The following is a 14,797-nucleotide window of genomic DNA, read 5'->3' as shown; positions in this document are numbered from 1 at the left end:
TTGTTTTTTTTTCGATTACCGCAGATGTTGGGCTTTGAGAAGCATGCAAAAACATTTTTTTTTTTTCAGTTGTTGTTGCGGGCACGCCCTTTTCCACGCAACGTCAACTCGCTCCACTAAACGTCGTGGCTTTGTAGTTTTTGTTCTTATATTTACTGCCCCCCTGCAAGCTTCTTTTTTTTTGCTTTTGTTTTTGTTTCGGTTGTTACTTCGTGCGCGGGGGCCCGTGTGTTCTCTCGCTCTCGCTCTCTTTCTGTCATGCCCCCCGCCTCCTCTTGTCGGTTTCCCCCCCCCCCAGAGCCTGGAGAAGCCAAATAAAGGAGTAGTAACAGCACCCTCCCGCCACAACGACTACGACGCCTGCGGCATTCGGGCCTGGTTGCTTCGTTTTCTTCTTGGGGGGCAGCGGGGGGAATGAGCAGCGGCAAGCGTGGGACGTCGCCGTCGCCGTCCGCGGCGGCGGCCGCCGCGCAGGGCAAGAGCAACCCCGCGCAGCGTGAGATTCTGCAAACGGCACGCCTCTCGCTGGAGCTGACGCGGGCCGATGACGTGTGGTCGTCGTGGTACAAGGAGTCGGAGGACCAGTTCGCCGACTTCCAGTCCTTCGGGGAGACGGAGGGGGGGCCGAACGCCCCCGCCGCGGCAGGGCCCAATGCCGGCAGCGGCGGCGCCCAGTTTAGCAGTTCCCACCGCACACTCAGCGCCCGCCGGGTCAGCGGGCTGTTTGAGGAGGAGGTGCTGAAGTCGTGGGATGAGGACTGGGAGGACGAGGACGTGGAGGACACGTTTGACGCCATCATGGGCCAAATTGGGCGCTACGAGGCCTTGCGGGCAGCCTCCGCGCCCAAGTGAGAGGGCGGCAACGAGGCAAGTGAGGTGCAGCAGGAGGAAAAACACACAGGGCCAAAAGAGGCGAAGGGAAAAGAGAGGATCATCGGCGGGGATAGAAAAGCCGGCCGAAATAAAAAGGAAATGAAAGTAGGGAAAGGCGATGGAAGGAAATCGCATGTTTTTTTATTTTTGTTTGTTTCTTGCTTTCTTTCCTGACTTGTGTTTTTGGGGCTTTTCCTCTTTGACTCTCTACCTCTTCCTGCTGTTGCTGCTGCTGCTCCGCCTCCTAATACCACTGCTACTGCAACTGCCTTTTTGCGGCGTTTGGCTGATGGACGTTGACAGGAATCAGGGTCTGGCAAGTTTGGTTCTGCACGTCTTCCTTTTTTTTTTCGTTTGTTTGTTTTTTCTTTTAATTGCTTTACTTCCGCGCTTTTTGCTTTCTTGTTTTACGTGTGTCTGTGGGTCGCGTGCCGCCGTGCAAGCGTGTGTAGAAGAGACTCGCTCCGCCATTGTTTCCGAAGGCAGGGTGCCGGACGGGTTATATATACATGTGGGCCAGGACGATCCTCCGGTTCTGTAGTAGCAAGCAGCCGGGCGCGGTGGCGCCTGCCGCCGTCGGCTCGTCGTGGATGACGGCTGCTGCGTGGGCCAGCTTAGGCAGTGAGTTCGCTGGCGTGAGCGAGGAGAAGTTCCTCCGGCCGAGCCCTGACGGGTTCTTGACGCCGCGTGCCACGACGGACGTGGTTGCGGCGGAGCAGCTGCTGGAGTCGATGGTCGCGGAGAACGCGCAGCGGTACGAGGGCATTGACGTGCGCGACCCCTCCTCGATGGCGGTGTACGAGGGGGAGCGGCCGCGGTGGATGACGCTGGGCAGCCAGGTGCGTGCCGTCTCCGAGTTCATCTCTGGGCACTTGTGCCACCACATCTCCCTCCCCGAGTGGAGGGCGCTCTTTGACCTGCAGTACGCCGAGATGGACCTGACCTACTGGCTCTACGTGCTGCATGTCCACATGGTGAGCCGACGTGCCACCAGCATTCCCATTGAAAGCTTTAACCGCCGCCGCGAGGTGCTGGAGGAGGTGCTGCTCACCATGTTTGAGAGCTGGGCCTCGACCTCGGAGGACGTCATGGGCCGCCCCCCGCTAAACAAAATTCGTTTTTACATCAAAGACATGTACTACGTCACGGCGGTGAACTTTGAGGAGGCCCTCCTGCACGACGGCGCAGGCGCTGACCTGATGCTTTTAGGATTTTTAATGAAGTTTTGTCCGCTGCCGCGGCCAGAGGACGTGCCGCTCTACACGTACTACTCGCTGGTGCACTACGTCCGCTTTCACACCGCCCTGCTCGACCGCATCCCCGACGAGCTCATCGCGAAGGGGAACTTCAACTTTCTGTCGCCCACGGACCCCCGCATCTTTGAGCGCTACGACGACGTCGCGCTTGACCGCGTCATCCGCTCGTGGGTCGCAGACGGCGCGGGCGAGCCCGGCGAGGGGCCCGAGGCGAACTGACGCCGGCGCTGTGCCTCTCTGCAGGGTGTGTGTGTGTGTGTTTGTGGGAGGGGGTGGGGGGTGGGGCGGCCGCCCACACACGCAGACACACGCACGTGCTCTCACGGGCGCGGAACGGCGGCCGATCCGTAAGAAAAAGAAAAAAAGGCAGAACGTGAAGCGTCGGGTGTGAAGGTGACTGATCACACAAACAAACAAGCAAACAAACTGCTGCCGCTTGCTACTTTCTTGCTTGGCAGGCCTTTTTTTTTGTTTCTTGTTGTTTTTCCTCCCTGTTTTGTCTGGCTGCCTCTGCCCTCTTGTTTTTTTTCTTTTATATTTTTTAGTTCTCTCTTATATTGTAGGTATTTTTTGGTTTAGTGGCACAAGAGAAGGGTCCAATTTGTTTAGTTGAGCTTCTGCCGTGTTTTTTGTTTCTTTTGGTGTTTAATTGCCACCAGCCATACATACACGCACATAAATAAATATACACACACACACACACACGCATAGTCGACGAGAGTAGCGTCCCCGCCTGCAGAGCCGAAGTGCGGGGGAAGACAACCACCACCACCACCACCACCACCACCACCCAAAACAAAATGAAGCGAGTGCTGGCCAAGGATCTCTCCGCCAACGTGCTCAAGCTGCCGCGGCTGCCGATTCCGTCGCTCGAGCAGACGGCGGAACGGTACCGTGCCAGCATTCTCCCGCTTAAGCCGACGGAGACGGCGAAGGCCCACTTTTTGAAGTTTGACATGTTTGTCAGCAGCTCCGGCGCGACGCTGCAGAAGGCGCTCGTGGCGGCCGACAAGGCGGCAGAGGCGGAGGGCGGGTATCCGTACTCCTACATTGAACCCATCTGGGACCGCATGTACTTGTCTAACCGCGCCCCGTTGCCTGTGAACACAAACCCGTCAATTCTCATCAAGAAGGTGCAAAACATGGGGGAGACACAGGCCAGCGTTGCCGCCACCCTCGTGTGCGGCATCGCCAGGTGGGTACGGAACGTCCTGAAGGAGGGTGTAGAGGTGCGTGGCGCAGACATGGACCTGTCGCCGCTGCTGCGCCAGCTTGGAGCTTCATTGTTTCCAGGCGAGAAGGCGGATGAATTTCACACCACGCCATTGGAGAAGCTGCGCCATATTATTGTGTTGCATGATGGCCATCCCTATACGGTCCGTGTTTTCGATGATCAACAGGTTCCACTGGAGCAGACCGTCGTTCAACAGTGTTTGGAGTACATTCTTTCCATTACTCCGGACACGGACAACACGACACCGGTCTCGGTGCTCACCGCCGCCAACCGCGAGGTATGGGCCGGCGCCTACGCGGAACTAGTCAAGACTCCAGTTAACGCGGAGACCCTGCAGAAGGTACACGAGGGTATGGTGGTGCTCTGCTTGGACTCCAACAAGTGGCACAACGAGGACCAGTTAAAGAATGGAGCAATGCTGCACGGAAACAAGGAGGAGGCGGAGAACAGGTGGTATGACAAGCACCAAATTATTGTCTCCGCGGATGGAGAGGTGGCCTTTAACTTTGAGCACGCCGGAAGCGACGCGGTGCACTGGGCACGCTGGATCGGTGACGTTTTGCAGGACATTGAACAGAGTGCCCCGGCCCCCACGGCCGCCGCGGTTGATGCGACGCAGGTCACCGCATTGGTAGAGCCCCTCCGCGTCACATTTGGCAAGGCATTTGCGGGGCACATCCGCAGTGCCCGCACGGAGGCGTTGGACCTCATCGCGAACACCGCCTTGGGGCACCTGCACCTGCCCTTTGGCGCAGCCCAGCTCAAGCAACTCGGGGTCAGTCCAGACGCGTTTGTGCAGATGTGCTTCCACGTGGCTTTCCACAAGTGCCGCAATAAACTCGCGCCCACCTACGAGGCCGCCTCCACCGCCCGTTTTTTTCACGGCCGCACCGAGACAATTCGCTCCGCCACGCAGGAGATGCTCAAGTTAGCAGAGGCCGTCAACAGGGAGACGAAGGAAGACGCGGCGCCGGACGAAACGGGGCGAGGGGCGCTCCTGGCGCTTATCAAGGCGGCCTCGGAGCGCCACGTCACACTCGCCCGGGCGGCCTCTAACGGCGAGGGCGTTGACAGACATCTGACGGCGTTGAATCGGCTGGCCGTCGAGCGCGGCGACAACACCGCCCTCAACTTTTTCAACGACGAGGCGTACAAGACCTGCTGCAAGTGGACACTTAGCACGAGTAACGTCTCGTACCCGTGGATGGAGCGCCTTGTCTTTGGCCCTGTGACCCCCAACGGCTACGGCCTCGGCTACGTCGTGGACGAGGACGAGGTGCGCATCATGCTCTCCGCCTTCACCCGCAGCCCGTCGACGAACGTAGAGGATCTGAAGGCCGCAATTCAGCACTCCGCGACGCGTCTCCACCAGGCCCTGTCCGCGGCCAAACCATGAGGGGGGGGGGTGCGCCTCGTCACAGTGCGCCACTGAGGGTGCGGCGAAGGAAACAACAAACAAAAAAGGAACAAGAGGGGAAGGAGAAAGAAGGCGGAGAGATAGAAGGGGGAAAAAAAACATATATAAATAACGAAAAAAAAACGCAAGAAGAAAAAGAAAAACGACAGCTCCAGCACGAAGGGTATCTTAGCAAACAAGCAAACAGAAATGAAGGGATTTGGGGCGGAGAAATTGGCTGGTGGGTCTCTCGGAGAGCGGAATGACACGGGGACGGCTGTTGGTTCCCTCATTTTCCCGCCTGTCCCACTTCCTCTTTTGCCCACTCTCTTTCTCTCTCTATTTCTCTCCCCCGCTCTCTCGCTCGGTTTGAAGTGCCCCTTCTGCTCCTGCATCATCGCAGAGGCATCCAGAAAGCACGTTTCCTTCCTGCAGTTTGTTTGGATGTCACGCACACACACAAAAACCGCCCGCTGAATAGCGTTCTCTCTGTGTGTTCTCCGAGCTAGAGAGGGGGGAGGGCAACGCCGTGGTGGAGGTGGTGTTGGAGGCGCTGGGCAGCTGCGCGCCCCTCTTCTTGCCTCTCCTACGCGAGTGGATATAAACCAAAACGAGAGAAAAAAAAGGTGTAGAGGGGCGAAGCGGCAACGAAGAAAAGGCGGGGAGAGAGGAGGAGGAGGGGGAGGGGGAGGGACAAAAAAAAACAAAACAAAAAAGAGAAGCAGAACAACATAGACTGATGAGCGCGCCGAGCAGAGTGGCCCTGCTTACCGCATGTGGGGGATACATTCTTTTTATTATTATTATTATTTTGTCAGTTGTTGTTATTGTTGGTTTTGGTGTTTTTGTCTAGTGTGCGTTTTTGTCACCTTTTCCTTCAGCCGCGACTATTATTATTAATAGGAGAAAAGGAGAGGGAGGTCGCCTCCACCGCTCCCATGCACTCAGGATGGAGGGGCAAACGAAAAGAGGCGGAACAAGGAACAGACAAGCATAAACCGTCATGCAGAAGTAAAACTCGCATGCGTACATATTATGTTTAAGCAAGAACGCATCGATGTATTGCTGATGTGTCGTTTTATGGGTGATTCACGGGGTCGCCGGGGCGGTTGCTACTTATATATGTCTTTCCTCCTCCTCCTCCTTCCCCTGCCCCCTGCTTAAGTGTGTCCTGTGCTGCTGGTGCCGTTGTCTTTTTACACTCAAATTGCATCCGGCCCCCTTGTTTCTTACTTTATGTGCTCTCACTGACGCGTTCCCCTTTCCAGCTATTGTTGTGAGTTATATTGACTTCGTCCTGCTGCCGCCGCTGCTTGGTTGCACTCATCCCTTGTCGCTCGTTTTTTTTCTCCTTTTTTTTTTATGTGTGCCTGTGTCTTCTTCCCTCGCTACCTGCGGGGCTCTAGTGGGTCAAGGGGAGCTCCCACCTCTTTTTTTTTCGTGTGATTGCTGCTGTTGGGTGGGGGGCGCGAAACAGAAACAAGGAGGCGGACGACCGGGGCGCCGCGCCGTTTTTTTTTTTTTGATCTTCTTCTCCCTCGCCCACTCTGCGCGCTTCTTCCTCTTTCTGTGCGTGTGTGTCCTCGGTGGGTTTGTTAGACGGCCGCACGGCGTGACGCGTCAGGGGATGTCGTCGGCCGCGTCGAAGGTGACGCACGCCCAGCAGCGGATCCTCAGCAGCCTCTCGCTCTCGGGGCAGGAGGCGGTGCTGTTCGCCACCCTGCAGCGCGACCTCGCGCTGGACCAGCGCACCGCCGCCGATGCCCTGCGCGGGCTCATGGAGGGGGGGAGGGTGGTGCTGCGCCGCGGGAACAGCGACGGGAGCGTGTACGTCGCACTCTCGAACAGCATGCCGGAGGGCCCCTCGCTGGTCCTCGACGCGATACGGGCCAGCGGGAATAGTGGGATCGATCAAACCACGCTCTGCGGCAAGGTTCGTCTACCCAAGAACGAGATTATCAAGTCACTGCAGCTGCTTGTGGCGCAGAAGCGCATCAAGGAACGCCGCTGCTTCTCAAATCGTGCGAAGCGCATTTACCTGCTCTTCGAATTTGAGCCCAGCGATGAAATCACAGGAGGGACGTTCTACGCTGGCGAGGATTCGCGCGAGATGGATGTGTGGTTTGTGGATGAGATGCGGCGACGCATTGTGGCTCTAGTGGCGCAGCGCCACTCGGTCTCTTTGGAGCAGATCACACAGCACCTGCACGACTCCCATGGCGGCGGTGAGGCGACGCTTGGTGGCGGCGATGGCGTGGTGGTCATGACGGCACACCCCGGCGGCTCCACGGTCACCTCCGCCAGCGGCGGCAGTGGCGGGAGCAAGCGAATCTCGCAGCGGGACGCGCAGCTGCTGGTGCAGACGTTGGTCCTGGACGGGGTGTTGGACTCCGTGGCGCCCTCCGCGGGAGCCCCGCCGCAGTACCAGCTGGCGACCGGGAAAAATGTACTGCGGCACTTCACGGCCACGCTCGCCGCAGGGGGCAGCCGCACGTCCGGCGGCGCGACCTCGTCACTCGAGGATGGGCGTGACCCGCATGGAGATATTTCTGCCGGTGGCTTGTGGACCCCCGCCGCGGTTGCGCAGTCCAGCGCGTGGGCAATGCCGGTGGTGGGGCTGCCGTGTTTGGGGTGCCCGCAGCTCTCGGTGTGCTCCGTGAGCGGCATCGGCGTCGTTAACCCGCGCACCTGCGCGTATTTAAATGATTGGCTCAGTTAAACTCTTCTTTTCGGCGCAGGCAAGAAGGGAGGTGCGCTGAAGCGCGAGTTGTAGCGGAACCCAATGAATTGTTTTTGCGTTACTATTTCGCGGTTGTTGTTGTTTCTCTGCCTGTGGGGGCAGCGCCTGTCCTTGCTTCCCCCAGTGCCCGGTGTGGAGGCCACAACTTTGTCACCACGTTCCGCGGCGCGCATGCATGCATGCCTAGGGTCTTGTATTGTTTGTTACTTTTTTTTTTTTTGCGTTGTCTGCCTGCCGCCAGTGCGGCTGGTTTTTTTTCCCCCCTTCACTCCTTTTTGGCTGTTGTTGTCCCGCGCGGACCAGTTACTTGGCTCGCCACAGCTGCGGGTGATTGTGTGCCGCACGGCGTGTCGGACGGCGGTCGGCAGGCGACGAGGGATCGCGGAATATGTGGCGGCACCTCAACCTGCGCTCGCCGCCGCGCGGGCCGCGTGAGGCGAAGCCGAAGTTGCCGCCACCGCAGGCGGAGTACGCGCGACGTGAAGTGTGGTGCCCTTCTATCGCAGGCGGCGGGTACGAAGACGCGTCGGAGCAGGAGCCAAACTCGCAGGCGTCGTCGCAGGCGTGCTCCGTCGCACCGCCGCCACGCACGACGTCGTCGCCGGCAGAGCCGGCGTCGCAGGAACCGCAGACGCAGCAGCAGCAACTTGTCATTCGACAGGAGGACATACGCGACGAGGACTTCCTGCGGCTCGAGGTGCTGGGTGACGGCTCCTACTCGGTTGTAGTTGCCGCCCGTCACCTGCCGACTCAGAGGCTGGTGGCGCTGAAGGAGCTCTCGCGCCGCCGCCTCCGGGAGTTGAACCTGGAGAAGCAGCTGCAGTGGGAGATCAACGTTCACCGCACGCTGCGCCACCCGAACGTGGTCAGGATGCTGAGCTACTACGTCACCCCACAGAACGTTGTGCTTGTGCTGGAGATGTGCCCCCGCGGGACGCTCCTTCAGAAGCTGAAGGCCATGCCGCACGGCAGGTTTGACGAGCGACGGGCGTCACGGTACGTGCGACAGGCTGCACGGGCGCTGGCGTACCTGCACGGGCACGGCATTGCCCACCGTGACTTGAAGCTGGAGAACATTTTTTTAGATGCGCAGGGTGTGGCGCGGCTGGGCGACTTTGGATGGAGCAAAGCTGTCGCGGAGCCGACAGTGGGGGGAGACCCCGCCCCCCGATTGGACAGCCTCGGCACCGCCTCACACAGCGCGGCCGGCGACGATGCGCAGGGGCGTGGCGGCGGTCGGCTAACGGTCTGTGGCACGCTGGACTACTTGTCGCCGGAGATGCTCTCTGGCCTGCCCCACACCTTCAAGACAGATGTGTGGTCCCTGGGCGTCATGCTGGCGGAGATGCTCACCGGCGCGCCGCCCTTTTACCGCGTGTCGCACCAGGACACCCTCGACGCGATTCGCGAGGCGGCCCCTCACTTGGATGGGGATGTTCACATCTCAACCCTGGCCCGAGACTTGGTGCTGGCAATGCTGCAGAAGGACCCGGACGCGCGTCCAACGATGGCGGAGGTGCTGCAGCACCCCTGGACGAGGCCTCACCGAGAGAAGGCGAAGTAACAGGTGAGGGCGCATCTGAGGCGCACGACCACACACACACACACACACACACACAAGTGCATACAATGCGAAACCAAAACGCTACGTTCCTCCCTCCTGTCAGCGCAGGTGTGTATGTGTGCAATTATGTGTCTGCTTGAGAGTGGCCTTTGCCTCTTTTTTTGCGTCTGTGTGACCAGGTGGAGAGCGGGGGTGGGGCGGCGCAGGCAGGAAGGCGCGGGGTGCACGTCTTGCCCCGCGCTTTTTTGCATTAGAGGGGTATACCTTCATGTTGATGTTTTTTTTGTTTCTTGCTGTTCTTTTCTCTCTCCTCCAGCCCAGGGAACGGACACGTCACAGTGGGAGGAAGTACCGTGAGAGGGCAAAGGAAGGGAAAAAGGGAGACAGAGAGAGAGGAGAGGATGAGAGAAGATGACCGGAGTGGGCGGTGATTTCTCTCGCTTCTCCTCCTTCGCTCGCTGACTGCATCCTCGTCGTCGAGTGTTATTAACAGACCTTTTTTGCCGCACACGTCGGCACTCCTCCTCGCTTTGGTTGCCTTTTCTGCGGAGGAAAGCCTCACAGGTCACAGCGGGGTGTTGCCTTTTTATTCCTCTCCGCCATTCCCCCTTTTTTTTTATTTTGTTCGCTGCGCCGCATGACTGGCCACTCTTCCTGCTCCTGCGGCCACGCCACTCACACGCCGTTTTCTCCCCTTCTCGCCCCGCCGCCGGCGCCTGCCACGGTGCGTGCAGCACCACACCACGAGCCACACAGGCACCGCAATGTGAGGTGTCACTCGACATCCTCCCTTCCTAGTTCTTGTTGCTTGTCTTTTTTTTTTTGCGCCGTACGGAGAGACCCTCTCAGCGGCAGTTAATGCGCGACAGCTGCGCCGGGGAGAACGCCGGCACTGCATTGGGCGAACCAGCAGCAGCAGCGGCGACCGTACGCCGCGGTTGGTGAGGCCCGCGAGAGGATCCTCAAGCTTTTCCTGCGCAGCCTTCCGCTTGGCATGTCGGCGGACGAGATGGCGCGTTTGTTTCGACACTTTCTCCCTGCCGCCGCCGGAAACCGACAGTCGGGACGTTGCGTTGGCGTCTTGGTATTTCGCGCTGCGGGTGCCGGGGCGAGGGCGGCTGGGGCTGTCCACAGCAGCGCCCGTCCGTGCCCCGGCGGTGGGTCTATTCTACGGATGCGGGAATCCGCCGGGAGATGCGCCCCCGCGCGCAATCGGCGTCATGCCGCGGCGGTTCCGAACTTGCGCGGGCCGGGTGTCGCGCCGGCCCGTACGATGGGCCTAGTGGCGCAGGAGTGGGGAGTGCTTCGCACGGGCAGAGCGATGTTTTTTGCCAAGCGACGGAGATGGAGGTGTGTGACGGCGTTTCAAAAGTGTCAATGACGTTGGCTGCGGCGGCGCAGGGGATTGCGGGCGGGGACGAGGCGGCCGGGCGCGCCCAGACACGTGAGCAAGAACGGGGGAAGCGCTGTCGGCAAAGGCTGTGCCAAGACACCGACATTTTGTTTGCGTTATATTTTTATTTATGAGGGCAACTTTGGCTGGAGGGCGGTTGGGTTTACTTGTGCCGTCAAGGAGACTTTTCTCCCCGTGTCTGTGTGTCTGTGTGTGGGGGGGGTTTCTCTTTGCCTGCCGTTGCGCAGTATTTTATTATTATAATTATAATTTTGCCGTGTGCTCCCCCGCATGCCCCGCTACTCTCCGGGAGGGAGGGAGCTCGCGGCGTTCGTGTGGCGTCGAGTTCGCACTTTGTTTGCGCGCTTTCTCCTGCTGCGTGTGTGGTTGCACTTCCCCGCTGCCGCTTCTGCCCGTCTCCCCCCGCCGCTCACAAACAGCAAAGCCACTCGAGGTCCAGGGGCGAGGAGACGCCCACGACAGAACAAGGGAGCTGAGAAGGAAGGCTAGAGGCAACAGGGCGCCCCCTCTTCTTCTTTTTTCTTTTTGTTTGTGTGTGTGCGTTTTTTTCTTCTTTTTTTGGTCTCTTCGCAGGCGTTTGTTTTTGGCGGCGCCGGTGCGTTGTCGGGGCCTGAGATCTCACGCCCCTCGCGTGCACAACACACAACCGACAGGACGAGGGGGAGGGGCACGGTGCCTCCTCCACGGCGCGGCACACGGAGCGAGCGGGCAGCAGCAGCAGCAGCAAACAACAACAATAATAATAATAGAGGCAGCAGGGAGTGGTGGTGTTGTTCTTTGAGCCAATAAGCGTAAGCTGGACAGGTGAGGGGGCGGAGTTACCGCGAAGGAGGAGAACCGGAGAAACTAAATAATTTCTTTTAAGCGAAGTAAGACGAACTACAGTCAAGAGCAACGACACAGAAGCAGCAGCATCAGCCGAACTGAACTCGGGCGCTGTCTGCACACATACGTACGTATCCAGTCGTCTTGGGGTGGGGGCCGAGCAGGGGTCCCTCGTAGGAGGTTAAGGGGAGATTAACTAACACACCACCAACGTGGGAGTATATATATATATATACACACACGCATACACTCACACATTGCGCCTTTGCGATGGCGTTGAGCTCGGAGCACAAGGGGCAAATGCAGCACCTCCAGCAGCAACTCGGGTGCATTTCCATGCCGCCGGAGGGTCTTGACGAAATGGACTCCAACCCCCTCTCAGCAAGCGCGGTGATGCCGGGGACGGGGACGTGGGCCGCAGCGTCTGTGTCGACAGAACCGGGCTTCTTCTTTAGCGCCGACGCGTTTGCAGAAAAACTGTTTATGGACGACGAAAACAGCGTCTCCAGCAAGGAGGACAACGCCACTGCCGCCCTCTGCAAGAAGTTGGGAGGCGCCGGCAAAGGCACCGTGGCGCGGGATCCTCACTCAGACAATCAGAGCCGCACAAACCTGTTTATAAGTAACTTGCCGCACAAGATGGAGCAGCACGAATTGGAGAAGCTGTTTTCCCCCTACGGGCAGATTCTCTCGGCGGCGGTGATGCGGAATATTCACACTGGTCACAGCCTTGGCACCGCGTTTGTGCGGTACGCCGCGACGGAGGAGGCAACGCGTGCCATCGAGGCGATGTCGGGAAAGCGCGTCAGTGGGCGCGCGATCATCGTCCAGTGGGCGCGGAAGCAGCACGACGACGCCCCCGTCGGTGAGGCTCGCAAGAAAATCTGCAAACTTTTTGTTCGAAACATTCCACTGGACATCAGCGCCACCGACCTTGAGAAGATGTTCAGTCCCTACGGTCCGGTCAAGGCGGTCTCGATTCATAAAGACACCACACCTGACACCGACAAGCGTTTCGAGCGTCACATCGCCTTCATCACGTACCTCGTGGATGGTGCCGCCGTGAGGGCTGCCGAGGCGGTTCACAACACCCGGCCGTTCCCTACCTGCGGGAAAGTCCCACTGATGGTAAAGCTGGCGGAGGACACCCCGCAGCATAACCACCACGGCGCTGGCCGTAGCAGCAGCGGCAGCAGCGTTAACAACACCTTTAAAGGCAATAAGCTGCTGCGGCGTGGCCCGGGGAGAGCGTGTCCCGGGCATGACCCTGGATACAAGGCCGCAGCCACACGAGGATGCTTTCCAGTTGGAGCTGACACACGTGGCTTCGCTGTTGCCCCCGGGTCGTTTGTTCCTGTGATGACGCCCGGGGGCCTCATGCTGCCTGCCTCAGTTCCGGGGGCGGCGGTAGTGGGAGGTGAGCCGATCTACCCGTGGGGGACGCAGATGATCTGGCCGCAGGCGGCGGGAGTGCCGTTGGCGTTTTACGGCGCAGGTGCTGCGGCTACTCCCGCCAACCCACTTACCGTGGGCCACACGCCTCGCACCGTTTCCTCTCCACCGCCCGTCGTATGCATGAATAATGAGGGGTTCACATCGATTCCCGCGTTCGCGGCGCTTTTCTGCCCGGCCACGCCCGAATGTTTCTCCGAGGCGCGGGTGGGTGGGATGGGCGGAAGCTCCGCCGTGGCTGGCGCCGGGTTCTCTTTCTCCTAAAGGAAGGGCAGTTATACGGCGCCACCGGCGGGGCCGGCGGCAGTGATGACCACCCCGCCACAACGCGGCGCCGGGTTCATGTAGTCTTCCTCGAAGCAACGCCTCCCTGCCGCTGGGGGGAGGGGGTGCTGGCACTTTTTTCGTTTTCATTTTCAATTTTGCGTGTGTGTGTGTGGTTTTCATTTTACTTTGATCGAATTGCACGGGCCTACGGCCCCCACTATCCCATGCGGTCTTTGGGGGTGTTGCGGGGCTGAAGCATGGCAGCGTTGAGCGGTGTCGAACGCATTTTGTGTTTTGTCGGAAAAGCGCGGCTCGACCACGTGGTTGCTGCTTGCTGGAACTTTGTAACGAGTCTCTGAGGGGAGGGAGAGCGGGGCGCGGACGAGGAGGAGCAGCGGCCATGTATTTTTGGGGGCCTGCTGTGTAAAGCGCGGGGCGGGGGTGGGGTGTGTGCAACGGTGGGGTGCGAGAGGGAAAGAGGGAAAAGTAACCAGGCGAGGTGCGTGCATGAAGCAGCGTGACACGCACGTAAGCAACAACAAGAAGAAACAGTTCTCTCTGTGTGTTCTCCCGTGTCATTGAAAGTGACGAGAAGGCGGGCTCGAGGCAAACAAGGAGGAGGCTGCCCCGAAGTTTAAAACATAAATGAATACAAACATCAACAACAACAACGACGACACCAACAACAAGAAGTGAGGCTAAATAACGCTTCATGGCAAAGCGAGGGGTGGGAGAGACGGATGCACATACACGTGTGGGTGAACGTGTGGTTCCTTTTGGCTTTTATTATTCTTGGTTTGCCGCGTCCTTACAACTGTGTGCGTGTGTGCATCCATTGCAGAAAAAAAAGAAAACAGTACAGATGGGTAGGCGTGAAGCGAGAGGCGACGGAGAAGAGTAACTACGAGAGGGAAATAATAATACTAATAACGGACGCAGGGGATCATACTTGTATGTTTCTTCACCGGGGAGGGGGGGCCGGTGGGCACGCAGGCTCCCCGCTCCTGCGGGGCATGCGCCCACCGTGCGTGCGCGTGCATGCCCCGCCTTGTGGAATGCTGTGGCGTCTGGCATGCAACGTCGGGGTGGTCACTTTGAGCACATACACATTCCCTCTCTCGTCCTTTCTGGAGCTTCTCTTTTTTTTTTGCTTGGTTGGTTGGTGGGTGTGCTGCTTCTCTGGACGCCATTTATTTGCTGCTGCCGCCGCTTCGCTGCACCACCCTTCTTTTGCTCCTCACTGCTTTGTGGCGACCTTCCTTTTCCTCACCCCACTTTTGGTCGTGTGGTTTCGAGGAGTACGTCGTTCTGCAGTTATCTTTTTGTTTTTTGTCTGTTTTGTCCCACTGTTCCCCCGTTCGACCTTCGGCTTTCGGGGTTTTGTCCCTTTGGGCCACCCACACATTTCGGCCTCTTCTTCTCTACCTGGAGGCATCCTTGTCTTTTTCTTTGTTTGGTTTTCATACATTTAGTTGTGTTTTTCGTTGCCGCCTCTGTGAATTTTTTTTTGACTACGCGCCGCAACCGCCGCCAGTAACCGTCGACGTCATGAGCAGAAAATGCTGCTGGCGTGTTTGTGTGTGTGCGTCTCTCTCTCTCTCTCTGTGTGTGTGTGTGTGTGGGTGTGATTGCGTGCGCCTCTTCAGTGGCGCTCCTGCGCAGGAACTAAGCGGCAACCGCCGGGAAAGCGAAGTGTAATAATAAAACAGCGCAACATCAACAACAACAACAAAAAAAAGGGATGCGTCTGGGACGCGTGTGTGGGGGACGATTTGA

General features: G+C 58.6%; 7 protein-coding genes across 7 annotated transcripts, besides 22 other annotated features; all 7 read left to right on the top strand.

The window, feature by feature from the left end:
• Positions 1-174: 174 nt before the first annotated feature.
• Positions 175-207: a sequence feature (A-rich).
• Positions 208-414: 207 nt separating this feature from the next.
• Tco025E_02117 (uncharacterized protein) lies at positions 415-852 on the top strand (the record flags this gene model as incomplete). The annotated part of the gene is made up of 1 exon (XM_029369052.1): positions 415-852. The coding sequence occupies one exon, from the start codon at positions 415-417 to the stop codon at positions 850-852; it is 438 nt and encodes a 145-aa protein (XP_029230827.1).
• Positions 853-1,007: 155 nt separating this feature from the next.
• Positions 1,008-1,059: a sequence feature (A-rich).
• Positions 1,060-1,090: 31 nt separating this feature from the next.
• Positions 1,091-1,142: a microsatellite.
• Positions 1,143-1,214: 72 nt separating this feature from the next.
• Positions 1,215-1,258: a sequence feature (A-rich).
• Positions 1,259-1,277: a sequence feature (GA-rich).
• Positions 1,278-1,382: 105 nt separating this feature from the next.
• Positions 1,383-2,348, top strand: Tco025E_02116 (uncharacterized protein; the record flags this gene model as incomplete). Its single annotated transcript, XM_029369051.1, has 1 exon — positions 1,383-2,348. The coding sequence occupies one exon, from the start codon at positions 1,383-1,385 to the stop codon at positions 2,346-2,348; it is 966 nt and encodes a 321-aa protein (XP_029230826.1).
• Positions 2,349-2,373: 25 nt separating this feature from the next.
• Positions 2,374-2,413: a microsatellite.
• Positions 2,414-2,531: 118 nt separating this feature from the next.
• Positions 2,532-2,556: a microsatellite.
• A 233-nt stretch (positions 2,557-2,789) lies between these two features.
• Positions 2,790-2,837: a microsatellite.
• A 53-nt stretch (positions 2,838-2,890) lies between these two features.
• Positions 2,891-2,920: a microsatellite.
• A 9-nt stretch (positions 2,921-2,929) lies between these two features.
• Tco025E_02115 (carnitine/choline acetyltransferase) lies at positions 2,930-4,759 on the top strand (the record flags this gene model as incomplete). Its single annotated transcript, XM_029369050.1, has 1 exon — positions 2,930-4,759. The coding sequence occupies one exon, from the start codon at positions 2,930-2,932 to the stop codon at positions 4,757-4,759; it is 1,830 nt and encodes a 609-aa protein (XP_029230825.1).
• Positions 4,760-4,871: 112 nt separating this feature from the next.
• Positions 4,872-4,923: a microsatellite.
• A 161-nt stretch (positions 4,924-5,084) lies between these two features.
• Positions 5,085-5,125: a sequence feature (GA-rich).
• A 290-nt stretch (positions 5,126-5,415) lies between these two features.
• Positions 5,416-5,451: a microsatellite.
• Position 5,452: 1 nt separating this feature from the next.
• Positions 5,453-5,489: a microsatellite.
• Positions 5,490-5,547: 58 nt separating this feature from the next.
• Positions 5,548-5,615: a microsatellite.
• A 273-nt stretch (positions 5,616-5,888) lies between these two features.
• Positions 5,889-5,920: a sequence feature (GA-rich).
• Positions 5,921-6,386: 466 nt separating this feature from the next.
• On the top strand, positions 6,387-7,478 carry Tco025E_02114 (DNA-directed RNA polymerase; the record flags this gene model as incomplete). Its single annotated transcript, XM_029369049.1, has 1 exon — positions 6,387-7,478. The coding sequence occupies one exon, from the start codon at positions 6,387-6,389 to the stop codon at positions 7,476-7,478; it is 1,092 nt and encodes a 363-aa protein (XP_029230824.1).
• A 409-nt stretch (positions 7,479-7,887) lies between these two features.
• On the top strand, positions 7,888-9,063 carry Tco025E_02113 (serine/threonine protein kinase; the record flags this gene model as incomplete). The annotated part of the gene is made up of 1 exon (XM_029369048.1): positions 7,888-9,063. The coding sequence occupies one exon, from the start codon at positions 7,888-7,890 to the stop codon at positions 9,061-9,063; it is 1,176 nt and encodes a 391-aa protein (XP_029230823.1).
• Positions 9,064-9,092: 29 nt separating this feature from the next.
• Positions 9,093-9,118: a microsatellite.
• A 300-nt stretch (positions 9,119-9,418) lies between these two features.
• Positions 9,419-9,475: a microsatellite.
• Positions 9,476-10,057: 582 nt separating this feature from the next.
• On the top strand, positions 10,058-10,444 carry Tco025E_02112 (uncharacterized protein; the record flags this gene model as incomplete). Its single annotated transcript, XM_029369047.1, has 1 exon — positions 10,058-10,444. One exon carries the CDS (start codon positions 10,058-10,060, stop codon positions 10,442-10,444), a length of 387 nt encoding a protein of 128 aa, XP_029230822.1.
• A 542-nt stretch (positions 10,445-10,986) lies between these two features.
• Positions 10,987-11,037: a sequence feature (GA-rich).
• A 148-nt stretch (positions 11,038-11,185) lies between these two features.
• Positions 11,186-11,203: a microsatellite.
• A 369-nt stretch (positions 11,204-11,572) lies between these two features.
• On the top strand, positions 11,573-13,018 carry Tco025E_02111 (RNA-binding protein; the record flags this gene model as incomplete). The annotated part of the gene is made up of 1 exon (XM_029369046.1): positions 11,573-13,018. One exon carries the CDS (start codon positions 11,573-11,575, stop codon positions 13,016-13,018), a length of 1,446 nt encoding a protein of 481 aa, XP_029230821.1.
• Positions 13,019-13,675: 657 nt separating this feature from the next.
• Positions 13,676-13,713: a microsatellite.
• An 878-nt stretch (positions 13,714-14,591) lies between these two features.
• Positions 14,592-14,656: a microsatellite.
• A 76-nt stretch (positions 14,657-14,732) lies between these two features.
• Positions 14,733-14,759: a microsatellite.
• Between the last annotated feature and the right edge of the window lie 38 nt (positions 14,760-14,797).

This window comes from Trypanosoma conorhini, assembly GCF_003719485.1.
Source record: "Trypanosoma conorhini strain 025E chromosome Unknown Tco_14.4_contig_00079, whole genome shotgun sequence".
Taxonomy (NCBI): Eukaryota; Euglenozoa; class Kinetoplastea; order Trypanosomatida; family Trypanosomatidae; genus Trypanosoma; species Trypanosoma conorhini.
The sequence above is the reverse complement of the archived record's forward strand: the minus strand, read 5'-3'. Positions and strand labels throughout refer to the sequence as shown.